General features: G+C 41.1%; 1 protein-coding gene across 1 annotated transcript; it reads right to left on the bottom strand.

Moving 5' to 3' along the window:
* Positions 1-175: 175 nt before the first annotated feature.
* Positions 176-24,501, bottom strand: ubr2 (ubiquitin protein ligase E3 component n-recognin 2). The gene is made up of 46 exons (XM_061666019.1): positions 24,393-24,501; positions 21,455-21,738; positions 20,676-20,754; positions 19,107-19,217; positions 17,801-17,931; positions 17,434-17,572; positions 17,053-17,115; positions 16,824-16,944; positions 16,629-16,736; positions 16,377-16,465; positions 15,650-15,748; positions 15,130-15,293; positions 14,750-14,849; positions 14,548-14,676; positions 14,113-14,296; positions 13,648-13,709; positions 13,332-13,442; positions 13,114-13,179; positions 12,915-13,031; positions 12,765-12,828; positions 12,536-12,660; positions 11,886-11,938; positions 11,696-11,798; positions 11,560-11,608; positions 11,073-11,227; positions 10,710-10,812; positions 10,519-10,628; positions 10,291-10,374; positions 10,010-10,191; positions 9,497-9,708; positions 9,321-9,414; positions 8,657-8,818; positions 8,193-8,281; positions 8,033-8,093; positions 7,766-7,914; positions 7,616-7,671; positions 6,880-6,976; positions 6,665-6,732; positions 6,261-6,399; positions 6,071-6,161; positions 5,110-5,237; positions 4,780-4,888; positions 2,949-3,080; positions 2,694-2,864; positions 1,545-1,646; positions 176-1,100 (listed from the first exon to the last, which is right to left on the bottom strand). The coding sequence occupies exons 1-46, from the start codon at positions 24,477-24,479 to the stop codon at positions 959-961; spliced, it is 5,274 nt and encodes a 1,757-aa protein (XP_061522003.1). The 5' UTR covers positions 24,480-24,501; the 3' UTR covers positions 176-958.

The following is a 24,501-nucleotide window of genomic DNA, read 5'->3' as shown; positions in this document are numbered from 1 at the left end:
ATTGGGAAGAAAATATATATTTTTTTAAACTTGGATTGTCCCAGTTAGATTACAATCTGATATAAAACTGTGATAAATATACAAACGGGTATGTTTTTTAAATGCACGCATTTGTCAGAATTTGACATGTTCACAATAGTACAAGTAACCCCCAATGGAATACAAACATTCCAGCTACTTTCAAGTTTTTTATTGTTTGCTATTCTTATACAATTTTGTACATAATATACTAATTTATACAAGAATTCACATATTGACAAGTCAGACTTGATAAATGAGGCGACAGCATGCTGTGCAGATGCGCGGAAACTTAAAAAAAACTATTACATTCTGACATAAAATCTGCTTTTTGACAAGAAATGAGAGAATACAATAAAGTAAACACTGCTCTTCAAAAAAAAAAAAAAATGCACTCATGGAAAATCTCAACAAATCTCCCAAGCCCTGGAAAAGATGAAGAATTCAGCACTGTAAGGTCACACCACTCAGCTCTCAGCAAGCAAACCCATGAAGCAAAAACTCGTAACCTAAAAGTGTATCATGAGAAAACGCTGATTTGATATGTGACTTGATATGTTGTAAAAGTGATCCATAAGCCCTCTTTCAAATCAAACAGACAAAAATACAATGTGAATGTGCTGCTACGTATTTGTTCATATTTTCAGTCAGAGTTTAAGGCCTTCCAAGTCATGACATCATCTCCACTTATCATATCAATCTCAGAGCCAATCCGATCCAGACTAATAACCATCATAGGCCAATGCATTTAAGAGGGAAAAATATATTTCTTTTTTTTGCTGACACTTTTTTGCCACTTTAAGTGCAGATGACAAAAAAAAAAACAAAGGGAATCACTGACAGCTGATCTGATCACTGCACAGTAAGAAGCTGAATAGCCAGGAAGCGGAGAACGTTATAAAAACAAGTGATGCGGCCAGTTCTGGTATCCCATCATGCATCACAGGTGCTGCCAGTCGATGGCGACCAGCGTCTGATTGGCCTCTTGAGCGTGACCTATGACCTCGGCAATGCCGTGCTGACGCCACAGACGTTCGATTTTCCTGTAACGCTCCAAGCAGAGATGGAGTGGATTTCCCCGCCTGTAACATGAACATGCAATGTCAAAACATCCACAACCGAAGCTCGCCCAAAAAGTGTTAATTGCCTATATATGCCACAATATGGTAGCATTTTTTATATTAGACAGGGCTATGGCCTGATTAAGTGTAGCTCCTCCCCTGAATTCAACACAGTTCCTTGGACGAAGATGGTGCTATTAGACTCTTTGTCCTCACTAGTCAGCACACATGCCTACTAGTTGGGCCAGTAGTGGAGTTCAGCACAGTAGTTCATAAGTAATGTTTAATTTTGTACTAGTAGGCCAAATGTGGGACTAGTAGTGGAAAAATAACCTTCCGAGTAAGACACTGTCATCCTATTAGTGTGGTAAATTTTCTTGTGAGGACCAAGAGTGGACGAGTACATGGATGTTCAAGCTGGATATCAGGGATGTCGCTTTCCATATTAACATGAATCGCACTTACTTGAGGCCCTGATCCGTCTCGCCGTAGTCATCCAGGTACGGAGGAGGATAAAAGCAGCCCTTTGTTTTACCTGCCACAAACAACACCTGACTCTCTCTTACCCTAAAAGTAGACACACAGACATACTTATTTGTAATAAACGAACTGGAGTCAGCTGTGATGAAAGGCTTTGCAATTACTGATGGACAATCAATTGATGGTTGATTTTTAATCATTTAAAGTTAATGTTGATGATTGACTTTAATTGATGATATACACATATCCCACCCATCTACTGTGAAATGAAGCTACTATAGAGTGGAGCACCTTTAGTATAGTATTACTTCGTGCTGCGACATGCCAGGCAGCACTGAGGTCTACTGCAACAGATGCAGCGTAATGAACAGCATGAAGAAGGGGTAGACCAGGTCCCCACCTGAGATCCAGTAATAGTCGCAGTTGCCACAGAGCAGAGACAATATTTGCCGGTTTGTATGTGGTTCTGCCCCTTGGGTGTTAAAAAAAGCAGTTGCTTCAAAGTTTGTAATTACTGTAACTTTGACGCTAATTTCCGTTAGCCTGCCCATGGCTTTTCACATTATATGTTAGCATTAAGCTAGCAGACTTTATATTTCGGTTGAACTTATATATACAATGTTTAATTAGTTTTTGTGTTACGTGTCAGTTTGACAGTAAACGTCATCAAAACAGTATTTAACATAGATGTTATACGATAATTACAAACCTTCAAACAGCTGCTTCTGTAACATACACGAAACAGCAACGCATACAGACCATAACACTGACAGGCATATATTCTGTCTCCTCTCTGGGAACAAAGAATATCAAAACAGCAATACGTGCAATTATTACACTGAAGGGGGATCCTTGTCCTTGTAGTCTACGCTGCATCCCTCTCAGTAGACATCAGTGCTGCCTGGCATGTTGCGGCACAGCATGCCACTACACTGAAGGCGCACAACTCTAAATTGAGACTTTCCTATATACTGTAAAAACCCAGAAAAAAACAATCACTTAGAAAATTGCGATAAAAAGGGGGAACACTGGACAATGCAGCTATAGGAACTGAATTCTATCGTATATATCAAGGAGCCCCTATATTTTTTCCAATCGGGACCAAAATGTCAGATGTGATGATGTGTGTGATACCTGAGGAAGAGACCGAGGCCTGCGCCACAGGTGAAGGTGTGGGCAGTGCAGGCGCCCACATCCTCGCCGTCCACTTCGGTTTGACAGCAGTAACTCTGAGAGCACAGCATGGCGCCGCAGACCAGACACAGAGTGGGAGCACGTGACTTGTCTCCTCCTGACCGAGCGCACCTGTACACATACGACAACGCACAAAAAAGACATTAACTTACACATTGGCATTTGGCATACGGACGAATGAATGTAAATACTGACGTAAAACTCGATGCCTGGTTTATAAGGACGCTGTAATCTTCAGGCAGGTCGATCAGGCGGTTCGACTCCCGGGGAAACCTGATTACTCTGCCCTCTTGCAATGTCTGTCTCACTGATGAATGACAACACCAACTGCACACGCACGCACACACACACACACACAGACCGATTAACCCACAGGCCTTGCAAGCCTTTCAGCTTGTTTGTAGAATGTAATTTTTGTTCTAGGTCAGCAGAAGGTATCTATCTCCACTTCTTAAAATTACCGTATTTTCATGACCATAAGGCGAACTTAAAAGTCTTAAATTTTCTCCAAAATGGACGGGGCGCCCTATAATGCGGCGCGCCTTATGTGCGCACCTAGTTCCAACATCTATAAATGTTGTGTGATGAGCGCTCCGCTTGACTTTTTTATTTTTATTTGTTTTTGACCGCTTGACTGACTGGGAGCATTTCCTGTCGACACGCTGCTTATACAGAGGAAAAGCGGACGTGGCTGAGGACAGCATGCGGACGTAAAGGGGGAAGGGTGCGTGAAGGAGGACGCAAAAGCCACGACCCCAGTAGGTATATAGCGCCAGGGTGTGCATTGTGCAAAACAACATCGGTTTGGTTAAGAGACGAAGAGACACGCTTACGAAGCACAGTTTAAACTGCAAGCTGTCAGTTATGCGGAGGAACATGGGAATCGAGCAACCGTGAGAGAATTCAAGACAGACGAATCCATGGTTCGCAAGTGGAGGAAGCAGGAAAACGAGCTTTGCCAAGTCAAGAAGACGAAGCTGAGTCATCAATCGACTGAGGGCAATAACCCTTGCAGAAGAAATGAAAATCGAACATTTTCAAGGAGATCCGTCTTGGTGCTTTCGTTTTATGAAACGGCGCCATTTATCCATCCGGGCAAGGACTATCGTGGCACAGCAACTTCCAGCAAATTACAAGGAAAAGCTGGCCATCTTCCGCTCCTTCTGCAGTAAAAAGATTGCCGACAAACACATCCAGCCCAACCACATCACCAACATGGACGAGGTGACGCTCACTTTCGACATCCCAGTGAATGACACTGTAGATAAGAAGGAGACCACCACGGTCGCGATACGCACAACGGGACACGAGAAGTCGGCTTTTACTGTTGTGCTTGGTTGCCATGGTAATGGACAGAAACTGCCACCTATGGTGATTTTTAAGAGGACAGATGGCAAACACATCTTTACTAAGACTGAGAGGCATCGCCGGGCAAGTTACGCCATAAACAAAACGCGGAAACAAGGCGAGGTGGCCCAAGTTGGAAGACCAACTCGAGCAATGGATTAATGAGCAAAGAACAGCCGGGAGAAGCGTCTCAAGTCACCATTCGACTGAGTGCAATAACTCGGGGCTTGTCTTAAATACTTCAATAAAGTACAACCGAACTCAGTTTTGCTCCCGCTGCCTTTTTAAAAACATTGTTTTAGCGTGCATGCATGCTACCGTATGTTTTAAGATAGCGTATGTTTTACCATGCCTGCGCCCAATAATGTGGTGCGCCTTATGTATGTGTTAAACACAGAAATAGACCCCCGTAACTGAGACGGCGCCTTTTAATACAGAAAATTTGAAAAACAAAAATCATGTTAATCAACGATTAACATATAAATACTTAATATATAATAAAATAATGGCATCTCTCCATAAAGTAAGGACACTTGGGTTGTGCCTCACTTTCTGTTTGGCTGTACGATTAAGATTTTGTTTGAAGATTTGGGTTAAAAAAATAAAAATAAAAGGGGGGGGGGGGGGGGATGAATATGCTTGATTACTAAATCTTTCAACAACAGATGTAAAGCATTACCTGTGTATGAGCGGCTCAAGCAGTGTTTGCTGGCTCTGGTAGAGCTGCAGCGGGTTGGATGGCAGACTGAGGTAGCTACACAGTGCCTCCCATTGCCCAGGTCCTGTACCTACAACACAAGCACACATTTAATCATGGATATGTATTAATCTAAAAAAAAAAAATAAAATCTTGAAATATCATATGAATACAGCTTGTGATTGAGGACTAAAATGTCTTAAGGTGTAAGTGTAAATGGCTGTTTGTGGCCTGCGATTGGCTGGCGACCAGGCAGTACACTATGAATGGCCTGTTTCAATAGAACAATGACCAGTTATTGTGTAATATTACCCAGCAGGTCAGCTGGTGGTGCTGTAGAGTTTAGGTAGTGAAAGAAGAGAGCAGCGCATCGCAGGAATGGTGAGACGCCAGCTTTCACGCAACGCCACAGCTGCCATGGCGCCACTTCAGGTAAAACACTAAACACAGACACACAAAACACACAATAACATTCAGAGTTGCAGTTGAACCCACATTTATTGCAGGGGATACTACCTAGACCACCCTTAACAGGTCAAAATTAAGACAATATATTGTTGCCCCGACCACAGTATGAACACATTTAAATGTAATAAAACATTGTTGTTGTTTTTTTAAGTATTTAAGTTTCACTCTCGCATTGTTAAGAAATGGGAGACTATTGTATAGCATCACTTTGAGGAAACGAAAAGACTCTTGCTACCACATTTCTCCAAATAAGAGGCAAAGCATACTTGCTTTAAGCGGTTTTGTCACTACTAATAGGAGTTGACTGTAAAACTGACACATAAAACAAGAGAATTAAACATTACGTATTTAAACACGAAAACGTCCAACCAAACCACGTAATTTTGTTTCATGAAAAGATGCCAGCATAATGCTAACAAAGAATGCAAAACGCCCTATTACATATTATAATTATAAACCTTAAAACTGCTAATTTAATATACGCACAACAGCAACACACACCAACAGAGCATACAATAATAATTACAGGCAAATATTCTCTCTGCTCTGTGGGAAATATTACTGGAGATTATTTGGGGACCTCCTCTGCCTCTTCTAATTGCTCTTAAATACGCTTAATCTGCCCGGCATGTTCCAGCACAACGTGGGACATCACTGTAGGCGAGAATTTGGACTTGCCTGTATACTGTAAAAACTTATTTAAAAAGAAGACTTTTAAATCTGTGATATAGTGGGGGGGGGGGGGGTCAAACGATGAACCAAGATACAGCGGGGGTTCCCTGTTTCAGGAGTGATTTCACCTCACCTGCCCAGGTGTTTCCTCAGTGTGTTGTAAAGCTGACATGTGAGTTCCTCCTCCTCTGATCCCTTGCTGTCCTGTTCCATACATACCTCCTCTACAAACAGACAAGACAGACCAACAGGTAAGAACATGAATACATGAAAATAAAACATGTTTTTAAAACTCCCTCTTGTTACTTGAGGGTGTGCAGTACCCATGTTTGAAGTGAGCAAGACCTGAACCAGGTGAGCAACAGTAACTAGGTGAAGGAGGTGGACGTGAGCTGAGTCAAGTGGATTCCGTCCTGATTTGTCCAGACTGTGAACGGACGTGTAGGACAATACGCTGTAAACCTGTAAAAGGATGTCTATTAAGTTTGTGCCGTCATTCGGAGAACAAAAGATGCTTGTAAGCAAACTATCACTTGTGCTTTCACAGGATCTTGCTGTTGAGTGAAAAGAATGACTGAAGGGAAGAATAAGCACTAATAAACAATGGAACCCCCAGTATCAGCAGGAAAGAAAATTCAAGACTTAAGAATTATACAGGATAACTCATTTCAAGACTAAGGCTCTGGAATATTTTAAGTGGACTTAAAGTTATGTGGATCTAACTCACCAAAAGGTGGAGCATGTCAATGTCCAGGATGCTTGGAGTGTTTTCTACCTGAGGGTCTGGAACCAGAGCTACAAAAAAAGACAAAAACACACATACAAAAAGATGTCTCCTTGATTGTTATCATTTGATTCTTTGATCTCTATTTTTTAAAACAAAAATAAAGGTCTTAAAACATGACGACTTGATTGACATGCAGTCTGATGAGGTGCATGTACCTGCAAACAATCTGATGAAATGTGTGTGGACCGTATTCAATGAAGCTGACATCCAGCAAGCTGAACTGAACCTGGTGATGGCGCTCAAGCAGTCGTCCTGTAACAGTACACCATCACAATGTCTTTTGTCATTGGCTTGATGTCAACAAACACTTGATCAAACAGAAACTGCATTCTTAGAGTGACTGTAATGCTTTCCACATGAATACAAAGTATCCCAACAAACATCCTCGGACAGATCCCATATGTAATGCTGTCTAGCAGCCATTTTTCTTTGTATGAAAAGAATCCTAGCCAAGTTTTGTGAAGACTTATTTTAGCCACATGGGTCACCTGTACCCATTTACTCTCCCTGTCTTTTTAACCAGGACTGATGATAACGTTATAACACACAACTTTGGCATTTGACCAACCTGATGACAAAAAAACGTAATGAATTCTATGCTGCAAACATGGTGGGTGTCAAATGACTTCCAGATGTTTCTATTCCCTCACTGTTACTTTTGTTATACTTCATGAATACATTTGGACTAGAGTGTTCAGTCTTCTCTATTTAATCTGTGTTCAAGTGGGATATATTGCTCTAGTCCACCAGTGCTTCTTTCAATTTATGTGGTCTGCAAGGGCAAAGAGAGACTGCAGCCTCCAAAGGAATAAAATGGGTCCCACCTTTAACATCCATAAGATAAATTCTGTCAGGACAGCTTAGTAGCGGTCATTTAAGAGGTACCATTACCTGTCTGCAGGGTAAACCTCCAAATAAAGGCTTATCCTCATCCATCAGGAGGCGCTCTGTAAGCAGATACGTTGTTGGTATGACATTGGTCATTGCAGAATGTCAATGTGCAAATTAGATCTGATTTATCTAGTGTTTGTGCGTGTGTACCTATTGCTTGGATGGTGTAGGCGCAAGTGGACCAACTTAGCACAGGGACTCTTAGGTCCTGCTCATTAGGGTTCGCTTTCAATCCCACCTTGTAGGTTGACATACTGAACGTGGTTATCATTTCAATGATGCTGCTGGAAAAGGGGTTTCTAATGGAAAGAATGCAATCAGGAATGACATTTACATGCTGTTGAGTCAATAACGTACGTCCACATAAAACTGCCATTACATGACTATGGTCTTAAAACAAAATACATGCTAACTCACAGTGGAGTGAAATCAAGTCTGAATCCTTCAGGAACTGGCACTTCCGCTTCTTCTGCTGCACCTGAGAAATAAACCCACACAGAGATCAATGAGCCACTACAACACAAACAGAATAAACTACACTTGACATGAATCTCTTCATGACTGATAGATGACAGACCACTTCGAGGCTTTCTATGGGCATAGTGCAGTGCTGCAATCTCCTCATTAGTTGTCTTCAGCCAAACGGCCAGACTGGGATGATCAACACTGAAAGACAAATGGAAGAACACGATTCATACTTTTCTGTACATTTTGAAAGAGAGGTGATGCTAAATCAGTATGTCATCTTTGCTAAATTACTCTTTATAATGTTTCCAACTACGACTGCTGCTTCACCTTAACATGTAAAGACCTGGTTGGACGAGTTTGGTATGTTATAACAAGAGAGCCCTCACTTCAACTCCATCAAACTAACTAACTAACTAACAAACAAATAAATAAATAAATAAATAAATACAACAGAGATTGTGAGCTAGTTCCTCAGTGCCTGACCTCACAAATTCTCTTCTATACAAACATGACCGTAAATCAGACTATGAAAAAGTAAACTATGCAACTGACATGTAAAGTGTGTATGCATACCTTCGGTCAGGTGTTTGCGTATGTGGCAGCAGAGGGATGACAGTGTTGCTAAGACACTCGCACAGAGGACAAAGAAACTCTCCGTTCTCCACATCATAGCTGGTGTGACCTCGCAAACGCTGCTGCCGTCTCTGCTCCTTCAACTGCACCGCTTCAAAATACCTAAACACAAAGGTGACTTAACATTTTGATCCACTAAAAAGAAGTTGGGGGGCGGGGGGTGTCGAGAGAGGGGGGAATTAGCATTTCACTGTGTCACTGTGTGTTCTCTCCCCTACCCGTTTAAATACGAGTCACTGAACTCTGATTAGTTTTGGCTCACTTACGCATTGCTGGACACAAGGAAACATATGGTAACCCTAAAGCAAGTGTGAAGTGTCTCTACTTCATATTTCATGCAAAATGACATTTTTTTTTCCAATTTGGCAGAAATTCTGTACCGAAATTGCAATGTTTCTTCACTTTTAACACTTATTACAAGCATTTTACCACCAAATCCCTTCTTGACACAAATTTAACAATACCTGTATACGTAAATATTTGTATGCCACAATTTTCCATGACTTCTGACTTTATATTCAAATTGTTGTTTTTAGTGGGTGTCAATTACTTGCAGATGTTTGCTATTCGCAGTAGGCTCAGTCCCTATGCCCCAGGCTCTCACCTCTGCCAACAGGTGGCATGCATGATGTGTCCACAGCTGGCGGTGTGAATCCCCATTGAAAGGTCAGGATGAATGAACAAAGGGTCATGTCGTTCTAAAAAAGAAAACAACAATTATACATCATGAAGACTGGTTGAGTGTACTCCTAAGAGTGACAGAGTAGCAGTCAAGTGCACCTGCATTAGGCAAAGCACGGCAGCGTTTTTTGGACAAAACGGTTGACCTCTGGACAAACGTTGCCAACACCATGGCCCTGCCGTGACATTTCACCTCCTGCTCCTCCTGGCACAAAATGCAGGTGACAAGCTGACGCCGCTCGGCTCCTCTGGCCACTCTTGTGGGGCCAATGCAGACCTGAGAGACACAGGATGGATCCGAACTGGAGGGACTGTAAAAGGTAAGAGAGAAGGTGATGGTATTTACATTTGGTCAACACTACTTTTCATGATTGTTTAACATGTGCCCAATCTTCTAGTCAACACTAATGGGTATCCTCTGTTTATGACTAAATTAAATTCCTTGTTAATTTGTCTATACTTTTTGCACAATTTGCTGTTCTCAAGCAAGGAGCTGAATGACCAAATTCACAATATGTGTTTGATTTAGGCTCATCCTAAAATTTCCCCCGAAAGCCCAACCTTTTTGTGAGCAGTGTAAATGTCCAGCCAAAAACGTCTACAGTTGTGTACCTGTGCTCTGCATCAGCAGATGTGGATGCTTCAAGCTCTTCTAGACTTTGCTGGAAAAGTTCTTTGTTTTCATTGATGAAATGTTTCTGCATCTCAGACATCTGAGCCATGATCTTCTCCCTCCGGAGCCGAGCCATCTCTGCCTTCCTTTTCCTTTCTGCCTTGTCTTTGTCCCGCATCGTCTGCAGAAAGACAGCAAACACAGCCATTAATTACTAAGTAATTTCATCGCATCTATTTTAATGGTTAAAGCAGTATAAGAACAATAATAACTAAATGACCTCTTCCAGTCCTTGTTCTTGGTTGATGGTAACAGTGGAGGTTGAGGATGAACGTTCTCTAATGGTTTTGATGTTTGCCACCATCTGTAGAAACAATAAATTTTAATTTAAAACAAATTGAGGACAGCGGGGAGGGCGTTTGTGTAAAAGGAAAAGATGGCAAGGGGCGGAATTTTGACAACAAGGCATGTGTACACCAAAAGAATAGACTCAGTCAACATATCGTACCTTTAGGATCCAGGTGATCATGTCTTTGTGAACCTCAAGGTGAGGAGCATTCTGTAGACTCTCCAGCAAAGCCAGAACACTTCCTGAAGTACTAGGAGCGTCGCCTGGACCTACAAATAAACACACATTGTATTCCATGCACGCAAATAAGAAGTCCATGTTTGTGTGCATGTGTGGTTGTCTGTACTGACGTGAGATTTTTGAGGTGTAGATGAAGCTGATGTCATCCTCGCTGTTGCTGATTTCCAGCTGTTGCTGCTCCTCCAGCAAAGCCATGCCTACCAAATGGAGCGCCTATACAGTGGCCGCACATGCACACATATAGACATCTTTAGTTCTTCTGGTTTGGACGCTTATTAAAATTATCTGGTCTGCAAACATATTTAATTACTGGTAGTTCCAGAATCAAATATTGTTTACTGTACATGGGGATTGTACAAAACCCATGCCTATGAAAATGCAAACCAATTTACATCTAAAGTTTCCTGTTTTCTGGTTAATTTCAGTTTGACAAGCCCAACTATCCCTTCTGCCACACTCATGGTGTGTCTCACCCGCTGCAGCATAGACTCTGTCCAGCCTCCTCCCCGGGGCTCCATAGCCCACTGAAGCACAGCACCCTCCACAGCCAGCAGCACATCACACTGCAGAAGGTTCACCAGGCTTGCAAACAGGGGGCAAAGGGGGGGAGGGACCGGTGGGGGAAGGGCTGGGTGGCACACAAACATATCTTTGTTAAACCTTTAGTTACAAGTCGTAGAAAGGAGAATGAAAAAATTATCTACGTGGACAAAATTGTTTACATGCCTGTGTAATATGTTTATTGGAGGTGTATGGAGTGTATGGATGGTGTATGGATCCTAACAATAAACAATATTTTTATTGTTTATTTGTTTATTGTTTAAAAGCCTGTACATACTATTGACCTTCAATGCGTCATCTGAATATTTGATTTGATGTTATTGACTATGTTTCCCTATCAGATTCAGTTGATATGCTCTGTCGGACCCCAAAACAAGTGTACGCCATGCTAGTTTTCACCTGTGTCCTCTCCGCTCTGTCTCCTCAACTTCCTCTGAGCTTCTTCTGCCTGTATGCACACCCCACAGTGTTGTTAAAACAATGCAGTACCCACATCCTGTAACTGAATGAAAGACGGTGGTAGGCATTTGTGTACCTTGGACTGGTCGGCTCTGCTGTAATGGTAGAAGTAAAGGTTGAAGTGCTTGTTCCACTCAGGACGCAGTTCATAAAGACCACGGCCTGTAACTCCCGGCTTCCTGTACATTGAGATGGCTTTAAAACATTGTATTGTATTTAATCTCCACTGGGGTGCATTCAAAAGTGAATTAAATAAACACACTAACTTGAACGAAGCAACGCTGTCAATGACACGCTCTAGACCAGTCTCCTTGTTCCCCTGAAGAAAAGAAAAAGTTTAACATTCTGCAAAGTCTCATAAAAATACAGTTTGAAAAACAATATGGGGAGCGGTGTGATGAAAACTTGCGGCACAGTTTAGCTTCCCATGTTCAAGGGTTTGGAACCGTAAATTTGGTGCAACACAAGGCAGACTGCTTATTTTACAGTATGTATATTTAGTCATGTGTTTATGTCGAGACGTGTTTAAAAGAGTGTGGGAGGATACTTTGGGGCTTAATCATATACAGTAGCTATTGCATGCAATGCATTTTTTATGGGAAGTGTCCAGTATTTGTACATTTTTACTTTCTGCTGCAGTTTTTAGTTTTTTGTATAGTTTTTAAGCCCCCCAAACAGTGTACAGTGTTGGATACTGATCAAATTTGGTAACCTCACAAACGTCTTACAATGAAAGACAAAACAAATTCACATGAATTGAACTGTATTGCTTGGTGGAAATGTAAAAAAAAACAAAAAAACAAGCCACACATTGTTAGTGGAACGGGATGAGGTGGACAGATTGTCCGTGTTTGATTCAACTTTACTGATCCATACAAACAGGCAGTGAAAGAGACAGAAAGGTTAGGCGTCTTACATTCTCTGGCAGAGCCTTCACCAGCTCACTATGAGCCATGGGTCTGATTGACAACTGGTGGATGATCTCCCTTCGGACCTCGTCAAATGGCTCCACCTGGCCAACACCTGCCACGTAACGTTCACCTGACGAACAAACGTTAAAATCCCATAAGACCAAATTCTCAATTGCTTTTCTGAGATACATAGATGAATATAATAAATAAATAAATAATGAAAGAAAGACGCACCAATCACCGTGATGATTAAATGTAGCATCTCCTCGATCAAGGTGTTGTTCTGCTGGACCAGATCCTGGGTAACGTGGAAAAAAATAGTAAGCAGGTACCAGTAAGCAGTGGAAAACAAGAGACAACCGTGTGTCCAAATCTGAAACTAACCTTATTCGTCTCTCTGTATCTCTTTCTGCAGTCTGCAGAGCTAAAAATATGGAAAAGTTCAAAACGACTAAGAACGATCATCAGGAAGTGGTTTGGGTCCATCATAGAGGCACCAGCCTGTTAAAACCCACAGCAACTAAGACATGACAAAAAAGACAGCATTCCGTGTGTCTGTGGAGGCAATTAAGTAGGTCTGTACCTGTAGCATGATCACGTCTTTGTCAAACATCTCCACTCTGCACTTGACATTGTGGTAATAATAAATCTGAAACCAAAAAGGGGTATTACTTACTTTTATTGAAAAACAACAGACATGACATTCTCCATTTCTCCTCTACACATTGCATTTTTTCAGCAGCTGGCTCACACAAAAGTACAGACAGTCAAACCGGTACTCGAGACAGAATCTCACTCGACCTGATTTATTAGGGAGAACCCGTTCCTTCTCCACATCCCAGCCAGCACTTGGGCACAAAGCACCAGGCATCGCAGGGGGAGTTCAATCAGGAGAGGGGGGCTGAGTTCCCCCTATTAGCAAACAGACACCAACAGTGATTTAGAGCTGAGGCAGCAAGTGATCAAGTTAATAACAAGAGGACATTGTGTAGTTTATTATACTGTATGTGAGGATGTTGTTTGTCACTAGACGATTACTGTTGGCCTCTCCATTAGCTTACTCAGTCAAATTAAATCTCTTCACATATCCGATGGTAACACAAAAATTATTACCAACCAATGGGAGTTGTTCAGGGAGGCGAGCAGCAACTTCTGTCCTGCTGAGCAGAACATGGAGACCTGGGGAAGAATGGTGCATCAGATACATAATACTATGTGTAAGTTCCATGAACCAATGTCAGATAATAAAGTTGGGAAAAACATTTTATTGTCCACTGTCTTATAAATCTGTCACTCACTTCATATTGATCGGGTGCAGTGCTCATGTCTTACAGTCAGTGGTTAACCTTTGTCTCAATTAAAACAAACGTAAGTCAAGTCAGCTTCTTAAAGAATCACTACGAACTTTTTCTTTTCTTGTTTACAGCTTTTAATTACATCTTTAGACTCAACAAGGAATAGTGCTGGGTCAATTCATTACATTTTACCAGTGTGCCTCACTAATTAAAAGGAAAATGCATCCTGGAGACTGACATTGTGAGATGTGTCTGAGAAGTCACTTGTGAGTCATGTTTGCATTCACCTGCAAGAAGTCTGCAGACAGGTAGGTGGATGGACACTTTTTCCTGAGACACTTGGTAGCGAAACGTCTCCACACAGTGACAAGCCAGACTCAAGCTTATTGGCTGCTCACCGTCCGGAAGGCCGCTGTGAGACTGACTGACTGCACTCAAACACTTTCTGTAGGCCTCGATCAGCACACGCTCCTGGCCCAGGATGAGGGAAGAAACATTTATGTTGTTTTAATGTAAAAATCATTGAGGCAATGTTAAGCTGCATATCCTCATCGTGCAAAGACAACCCCAACCTAAGTTCACTTTTAGAATATTTTAGAATCGTTCAGTCGTTCCAGTAATTTGTTTGTGGTGTCTACATCACTGTGAGTAATTGTCTTCTTGCCACTGGAAAGTCAACAAACATGGTTGTCTTTGGACAGCAACAATATGTGATGTCTCACATCAGTGGAGCACCACTCCTGGATCATGGATATGATATGCGTCAATTTCATCTGTAGAGTGAATGCTGCCTCCCACTCAGGTTCCATCTCTATGTGTTGCCCCACTTGCCGTACTACAGGATCCATACCCTGAAAGACAAGAGCTTCGTACAATTTCTGCATTCTGTCTACGTCTGCACAATTAGATATATCTCTCGATTACCTGCATACACTTAAGGAGCTCCAGAAAAGCATCCAGACCTTCTAGAAACTTCTCTCTGAGCTCATCACTCCATTCAGAGGGTCGACTGATTAAGACATACCTGGACGTACACAAAACAGTTTTAGTGGCGTCAATCTAGTGTATAGTTGGACTGTGGCGTGTAACTACTCTACAGCTATTTACTATATGAAAGTCAGCCTGTGCTTTTGTGAATCTCCCATTTTAAGATACCAATTATATTATACTGCATGCTGCTTTATGAGTTTCCTGTCTGAGCTGTATAGCAGACTGAGCTGACGTAGCTTGATAAAGGGTAACATTTAATCATCATGTATTGTAGGCACATACAGTAAATAGCATATATATTATCTAGTGGTTACTTGAGGTCTCCAATGAGGCTCTGAACTCGTCCAAATTTGGAGGCCTGCTGGGCGGTGTAGCGGTCAAACTGAAAGCGCCCCTGCAGATCTCTGTGACGGAGATGATCTACAAACGTCCTGATGATGGTAGTCATCAGGTTCTCTTTCACCATCAACATCCGGGCCTGCAACACACCACACGGAGGCTAATTTTAAAAACTCTTTGACATAATTTAGCTCTATTACGAACTTGTCTTACTTGTCAGCAAATGATAAGAGCAAAACATTTGATTAAAAGACAATCAGTAAAACAGATTATATAAGCCTGAAACGTCTTTGACTTTTTTGAATAAAAATAAATAAATATTTTTTAAGAATACAACTTGGTACCTTGTCATCTCCACTAGTATATAAGTGGCTTTACAGTTTAATATCTGGATGAGCACACAAGACAATTACTAACAAAGGGATATACATGTTTTACTTAACCTTTTCTTGACACCAGTGCACATAGTCAGTGTAAGTGCAGAGGAGAACTCACCATTGTTGGCACGGTGAACAGCTGAACAGACAGAGAGGTCACTGACACCACCCTCTCATGGTCATCTTCCATGAAATCTGTCTGGAGGCGTCTGTAGTTCTAAAATAGGGTCAAAATGTGACTTTTAAACAGCTACAGGAACAGCACTGAACATACTGGGCAGTAGTGTTTTTTGAGGGGGGACATGTCATGCCGGCACGGTAGAAGACTGGTTAGCACATCTGCCTCACAGTTCTGGGAACCGGGGTTCAAATCCCGGCCCCGCCTGTGTGGAGTTCGCATGTTCTCCCCGTGCCTGGGTGGGTTTTCTCCGGGCACTCCGGTTTCCTCCCACATCCCAAAAACATGCGTAGTAGGTTGATTGAAGACTCTAAATTGCCCGTGGGTGTGAATGTGAGCGCGAATGGTTGTTTGTTTCTATGTGCCCTGCGATTGGCTGGCGACCAGTTCAGGGTGTACCCCGCCTCCCGCCCGAAGATAGCTGGGATAGGCTCCAGCCCGCCCGCAACCCTAGTGAGGATAATCGGTAAAGAAAATGGATGGATGGATGGATGGATGGATGGAACAAGTCATTTTAGAACCAATAACATGCTTTCTTGAATAATACAAAAGTGCTCAGAAAGCTGATAACCAATCAGAAATGCAAAACAAGAGGTATTTATGTATCTATGCAGCCATGAGGTAAGTGAAATCCATTTAACTTTAATGTGTTACATCAATGTTTTACCTTGGCAAACTGGATAGCAAAGACCTTCTTATACTTGAAGTCCATGAGGAGACTGTTCATCAAAAGCTGGTGGTAGATGTTCCTTGCTCCTTCACAGGGGATGAAAACCAAGAGTTATCCAAACCGTTCTTGGGAGAGCATCATTAACCAGAGCAATTTTATGTGACACCAGCAGGCGGCTCCCAGCTGATTCATCCTCAAATGAATTCTGAGAAAATGTTCATTATTAATTTGGAAAATAAAACAAAACACCTTTCCACATCTTTGAGTCATTGAGCATTAAGCGGTCAACAAGTGATGAGTTTTCTCCTTCTGGACCTTCCTCAAGTCCCACCTGACAGATTATCCTCTTCAAGCCATCTGATATAAACACACACACACAAACAAAGAACAATGTTTACTTTCCAAGTGGTTTAAACAGGCATGGGTGTTCAAATAAAGACCTACCTGAATATTGAATGATTTGTCCCAACCAGCTCAGCGCTTTCAGAGCGAAACACTGATGTGCGACAACAGACGAGTGCATCACCTGAACTCTGAGAGGTTTCGATTGGCGGCTGGTGTTCCTCTGAGGATAAAGTTGGCAAATATATAACAGTCAACAGTAACAGGTTTGTTGTCAAGTTAGGTGTGTAAATGAGAAATAAGAAGCCAAATGAAAAATTAAGTAACTCACCACTATAACAGTCTTGGCTTGTTCACAAAACTGAAAGTCTCCATATCGAACAGACTTCCTGCCCTGTAAATGAACACAAAGTACATTTCAGCCCTGATTCAATCCCAGTGGACTTTACCACCACTAGGCCACTTAGATGCTAATGTTGTCTTTTTATCGACATAAATAACAACCACTTATTGCTCAGTTTATGTTTATTGTATTCTTCCAATATACTTATTATTGCACAATTGCTGCATCATATACTATTGTTGTGTTAAGTTACTTTGTAATGCCACCCTATCATTAAAAGTTGGGTAATACTCTGCATGATATGACTCAGTTGTGAGGGTGTGTTACCAGGAGAAAACAAGCTCAAGGGTAAACGAAATCAATACTGACGTCTCTGTCCACAGTGGTGGCAAAGCTGACGGCTTCTTTCTGGCTGCAGTTGACGGCCTTCTGCAGGGTGTAGATCACCTGTTCGTAAGTGTGGACTTCATCATTGAACAGCATGCAGTAGTAGTTGTCTCCTCTTTCACTGCACACAGACACACATCCATAAACAAAGGTAAATGGTTAAAATAAAAAAAGTATAAAAACCAGTGACTAGGCGAGTTTGTCAATGCTTCTAAAATACTGTACATTTACCCCACAAGGCTTAAGTTTCCGTCGATGAGGTGGGGGGGGCATTGAAATGTGGTTAAATAGGTGCCGTCAGGGAAAACATATGATTCAGGTTAGGTAAAGAGTTAGGCAAGATGCATACGGTTGTTCAAGGCCTGCAGGCAGCTGGTCCTCTTGTGTCCAGGTAAGCATATCCACAGCATACTTCAGGATGATGGAGAAAATGTTGTAACAGCGGACAACCATATCAGCCGGTAGCTGGGCTGCAGGGTCCTGGGGGGCACAAAGAGATATTAAATACTGCTGAGGCATATTTTTATGTCGATGCCCAGCAAAAAACAGATACAATGTATGTCATAACCAGACGTATGTCATAAGTAATCCCTGTAATCAATGAATAGCAGAGACAAAGGGTCAAGGGCTTTTATAAAATATGTATAGCTATTGGAGCTTTGAGCCCAACTTTTTTTTAAGTATTTTGGACCGGTTATCATTTCGTTTTTCTCTCTGAAACTTTAAGAATTATGAGATTGAGACTACAGAAGCAAGTGCGTACACCTAGTGGGCTAACATAATACGTTCCTACTGGGGTCTCAATAGAATTTTTGTTCTTCCTCACATTTTAGAACGTTTGAAGAATTGTGCTTCTGTGTTATAAATATATAAACAAATATAAGTCCTACAGATGCAGGATCAAATCAAAAGTACTGTACATAGTAGATACATTTTAGTAAAATGTTATTTGATGTTTGTATTTCCATTGTTTCATAGGAGAAGCTGCGTCATTGGAATGATTAGTACTATTGATTCGGGTAATATCTAGCCCTAACCCTAATCATGTAAATATCTTGTAATTTGTAAAATTAGGCTGATAATTACAGCACAGAGAAAAACATATAGAACATATGCTCCAGTCGTTGTTTAACCTTATTTGTGTGAAACAAAACAAAAATTCTTATGGGACCATATTGTTGCTACCACAGTATGACAGAGCATTATCATTTGGTTCTAAGAGTACTACATACCATTAGGTACCACTATGCTGTTGCCATTTAGAGTAAAATTGTCAGCGCTCTAAAGGTTGTATTTCTTCAATCCTCTTCAAATTTTCAGGGATTTTGATTTTGTTGAGTCATAACAGCTAAATTGTTGACATAAAAAGTTTATTGAGAGCATTACTTCTCGGGAAGCTTTATTCGAGGACCAGATTGCTAGGTAGATCCTACTTGTCAGTGCATGACCCATCTCAATTTGACATCTTTATTTTCTGTCTCCTTTTTGGTTTTTATTCACATAAATCATTAAAGGAATATACAAAAATATAAAATATTATCTGGGAAAAAAATATTTATTGTTGGGTTTACGCCAGTTTAAAGAGTGTCTTGCATTTTATGATAGTCATTGTAAAGGTTTCACGCTACTGGTAGGGAAAATAATAGCGTTCACACAGCTTCTGAGTCTTTGTTGGGGGTCGGTGTATGTTTTTGGCAGTAAGGACCCTTCTTCCAGGCTTCAGTGTCTCCGCAGTCACAGAACCCCCCGCCTCCGGACGTGGTCATCTGCATGCACATACAAACACACATACAGTCAGGCGTGTCATCTGCAGAAGACAAGCAGATGTCGGCTCCAAGGTGGAGGTCACAAGCAACGTGGTACTTGTGCAGGTGACAGGTTGAACTTGGACCTCTCACAGCTGATAGGAAAGCCTGGGTCTGCTTTACTTTGAGACACCCACAATATGGGGTGACCATTTTTACCCTCAAGATGTCCTCCCGATTGCCATACACGTTTTGTCCTCTGAAGTCAACAGTGAGACCTGTGAGCTTCACTTGACTATCATTGAAATAAGTGGTCCCTAACCACCGGTATCGGTGCATGGGCCACTTTTTACCAGGCTGCACAGACAGATTTAATAAAAATTAATTTTACCGATAATAAGATACTGAAAGAAGTTTTATTTTGAAAATCAAATGCATCCGCCTGCACCTCTATGCACAAACTTGTTCAAACTGGTCATCCCAATCATGTGCAACTGCTGTAAAAAAGTAAGACCACAGGCTAGCAAATATGAGTTAAAAAAAAAAAAGTATTTGGAGAGCTTCTTCGAAAAGGAGAAAAGACCAATGATGAACCGAAAGAAGAAGCTATAACCTCTAAGAAAAATAATGCTGCATTTAGAAGACATTATCAGCCTTGAGTTATTAGGTCATTACAGTATTATTTTTAACTTGTATGTGTGCGCGTGTGTTTCTGTGTCCTGTGGACAAGCATCAGGTAGGGTTGATTTATTTTGATTTATTGTTATTATCATTATTATTATTTTTATGATTACTACTGCTATCACTATTTTTATTCTGGACCCTATTAACTTTTACCTAATAACTCCTGGCATTAATAGAATGGTGCTTGATTGCCAAGAAAAGAGAGTCAGCAGAGTTATCATGAGCCTGAACAGACCAGGAAAACAGGATAGTGCAGCATCACCCACCGACATATATATATATACCTGTCACACCTAGAGGCTATGACATCATCACAACAGATGAACAGGAGGCGTGACAGTGTATCAACGGGATTCTCGGCATCATGTGACACATCTAGCAGCTGTCCAATTTGCAAAAGCCTTTAAGCTTAGTGACATTACAGAATTCTGCGAGATAAAATCAAGTGCTTCACTAATAGCACACCGATCTCAACTAGTGGACAGTTTTGCCTCACTAGTAGCATATAATTGTCCCTTTAGTATGCCAAAGTTGTCCTACTTGTGTGCAGAAATGTCATACAGTAGTGTAAGGCAGTCCTGGAAAATAACATTGCCAGTAAGACAGTCATTCTACTATAGTAATAGAATAGGTGCATCCTATTCGTTCTACTTCTTTATTATATTGTCTTATTAATGAGGACAAAGCATGTCCTAGTACATGGACCTTAAGCTGGATATCAGGATATCAAATAAATGCTCAAACAGCTTTGCATACACATTTCCTCGTATCATTTCCTGAGTCTTGTGTACTCACTCTGTAACGATGATCTTTATGAACGCAGCCCAGGAAACACTGCATGCACAAAACACATGTGGGGTCAGCTGCACAGTCCCTAAAGCAAACATACACATTAACACATAAAATTGTTACCAGAGATCAGTTTCCCCCAAGGATCGATTCAGTACAGTAGAACTTCTAATGTCACACACCCAGTGAGTCGTTTGTGATCACCTTAATGTCTTCTTGTAAGATGAATAAATAGAAAGGAAAATCTATTATCGTTACCATCTTGTTAGTTATGCTTCAAAGACATTCATATAAGACTCTCAACATCACCATCATTACTGTTTTTTCTTCAATTCCCTTTCAACCATGCAGTACAATTTCGTTCTGCCTGGTAGGGTATGATATTTTTTTCCCCAAAGTTAAACATTTTGAAGGATCCCAAAATAACTCTTCTGTAACAGCACCACTTTTTGCCTTCATGTTATCAGTGTACAAATCACAGGGGTGTTGTACAGAGAAGTTGAAGGCAGACACACTGCACTCCCTTGAACGGTCAGGGAATTGTCACAATTGTGTAACACTGAAACTCAACGATGTCAACTGTGTTTGCGGCAGGTCAAGAATGCTTCTAAATTCGTACCTTGGTCATGGCAGATTACTGTTACCTTGAACACTAGTTACCTAATGGCAGTGGTTATATAAAGGCACAAAAAAGTAAAATCACAAGTGTGTGCACCACCCAACAGTGCTTGCATGTGTGTGTTTGTGCCTCAAAGTGTAATTGGTACAACATGTATGTATTTTACCTGCAGGAGTAGGTGGGCTCTCCCACCTTGAACACGTGTCCGCACAGTGGGGAAGGCTGATTGTTCTCTTGCAGCTGAGGAAGGCCTGCAACTGGATCCTCACCCAGTAGCAGCCACTCCAAGGGAGCCAAGAGGAGCAGCTGACATGCCAGTTCTTCCCTCTGCTCCTCTCTCTGCTCCTCCCTACTACTGCAGCCGCTGGGCCCCAAGCAAAGGATTCTGGGTACAGTTTCTGCCAAGTGACGATAGATTTCTACCTGCGGATTTGCTTCTGCCACCCACCGCTGAAAATGAAAATGACATTTTTAGGGTGGTACAGTACCGGTACTAGAAAAGTACAGCAATACCACGCCATCAAAATTGCAATGATACCACGTGTTTTCAGTACCGGTACTTACAAACAAACAATTCTCCAGATAAGATGCAAAACGTGTTTGCTTCAAGCTGTTTATTTGTCACCTGCTGTTGAAGTTTACAGTAAAACTCCCACAAAACAAAGACAATTTGCACTACCTTAATGCTAACATATAATGAAAAATGAAAGCTAATGGATATTAGCAATAAAATGCTGATACCTCTAAATTTAACCATTGCACAAAACCCGGAGTTTGAATCAATTTTTGTACAATTCGTTGTAATTGTCTACACCATTTATTCCTGAAAAGAAGGCAATTAATGTTGAATGTTCTTAAAAATATTAGACTTAAGCTGTTGTTGTTTCTTTTAAATTATACAATTAAATCAGTTTCCGCTTGCAAGAAAAGATCAGTAGTGTTTTTGTATTTTGTTTCCTTGCTGTATTGAATATGAATTAAGCAGTTAACTTAAAACCAAGGTACATACCAAACCGTAATCTCAGGCGTACTGTTAAGCCCCTAGTGATGATACATGTATGTGGTTTCAGCGATGTTTGCCACCCTTGCATTAGGGAGTGATTATTTATTAAGAAAAGAATGAATGACTGAAAAAAAGTGAATATTATTTATTTTATCATAAAAATGCATGGTAAAAATAAAGGCCTCGCTCCAATAACACGTGACACCGGTACTCTCTATCCCCCCGTACTATACCGTGCCATACTGCAGGTATTTCTGAGCCAATAACAGACTGAGTCGACAGAGCAGAGATTAATCAGATCTGTCAGTCTTTGTTTGTGTCACCCGTTGAGACTGTGACACACTGACTGGCTCAGTATCAGACAATATGGCTTACAGAGAGCTGCAAGTCCAACACAATTTGACGCTTGGGAGCAGAATATATATTTTCATTTTTATTTAACATTTATTTAGCCAGGGAAACCTTATTGAGATTTAAAAAATCTCTTTTACAAGAGCGCTCCTTCTCCACATTTCTTCTTTCCTTCTCCACATCTGCATCTGCTCTGGCTTAATCGGCTTCTAAAAGTAAGGTTCACTGTTTTCCAAAGCTATTCATTATACCGCCGTCCATTTTTTTTTTCTGCTTATCCTCATTAGGGTCTCAAGTGAGCTGGAGCCTATCTCAGCTTACTTTGGGTGAGAGGCAGTGTACATCCTGGACTGGTTGCCAGCCAATCGTAGGGCACCTATTATATACTATATTCACACCTGATAATTAAGGTGGATAAATTTGGAGGTGGCTTGCTCAGCCAAAATAGCCATCATCTCCGCACTGACTGAGCGACGCTGTATCAAAATGCTGATTTTCCTTATCTCAGACCATTTTTGTGGATTTTCAAACAGTTTATTTTCAGAACAAAAATGTTTTAACAAATGAATTCAATTGTTTCCATCATGTTTTCTAGTTTAGCATGATGTGAGCCAGCACATTTTATTAAAATAAAGCACATTTCAATCACAATTGCGAGACGTAATAGCATTCTCAAGAATCGGTAATTGGTATCGGTGAGTACTTATTAAATAGTATTTATTAAAAAGTATTTGTACTTGTACCCAGTCTGAAAAAAAAAGGGGGATTCAGCGCGTCCCTATAGTTTACACATTTCTACCTTCATGAAGTGTGAGATATAATTAATACAACATGTTTGATATATGAATTGTTGAACAGCTGAAATTGTATTCCTGGGGATAAATGTGCAAAGTATTTTAAGATACTACGTTTATAAATTGGTAATTAATAATTTAAAAAAGAATATGAAATGACTTCATGCTGTCTTAATACCAAAGATACACTACAAACATAAAATGGGTAGGTTAAAAAACAACTTTTTTCCTACCAAGTCCCCACTAAATATTTAAACAAACAAAAACAAAAAAACAGATGGTAAGCTGTAATGCAGGTGCTCCGAGTTCCACCCCCAATTTCTTTTTACTGTATTGTTGAATTTCCACCAACTCGTCAAACACATCTCTCAATCACTCTCTCAAATTCCAGGAAAAACATTTACAGTGTATTGGTCATGAGCCACAGGATATTCTCCCCCCCCCCCCCCCCCCCATTTTAATCATTATTTCGTTTACATTTTAGCTATATTTTTCAAACGATCCCAGTTTCCAAATGATTCATGATAATTAACAAGTGATCAAATGTACGATTTCCCCAACGTGTACTGTAATCGCTAATACGGTAACATACGATTAGACGTTACCTAAAGCAACAAACTGTACACAGTATGACACAAAAGATGAGAAACTATCAGTTATTGTGTTTAAAGACGGATAAAGCCGTCGAAATACGCTCATTTGCTCGGTTTTATACAGTACAGCCGGGAGTGCTCAATCGACTGCTTGTGTTCACGTTATACATTATTTTGACAGACTTCACCTGACATCCAGATGTTGTATACATCACGAGAAGCTAGTACCATTAGCTTTCGGTAACCTAGTGATCGGCAAATTAATCCCGAAACCACCACCTCAGGCAGGTCAAACAGTTGAGTGTGACGCATTGGCCGAAGGGGTGACCGTCGCGACAGCTGCCAGATGGTAGGAACGCTTACCGACGCGATGTCTTTGGCGGAGAAATTCAAGAATTCCGAACATAAATCGGGCAGTAAGGCTCTTCTGTCGGGTTCTGCCTCAGCCATCTTGATCTACCACAGCTCTGTC

This window comes from Phycodurus eques, chromosome 21 (genome assembly GCF_024500275.1).
Source record: "Phycodurus eques isolate BA_2022a chromosome 21, UOR_Pequ_1.1, whole genome shotgun sequence".
NCBI lineage: Eukaryota > Metazoa > Chordata > Actinopteri > Syngnathiformes > Syngnathidae > Phycodurus > Phycodurus eques.
This window is presented reverse-complemented; position numbering and strand designations above follow the sequence as displayed.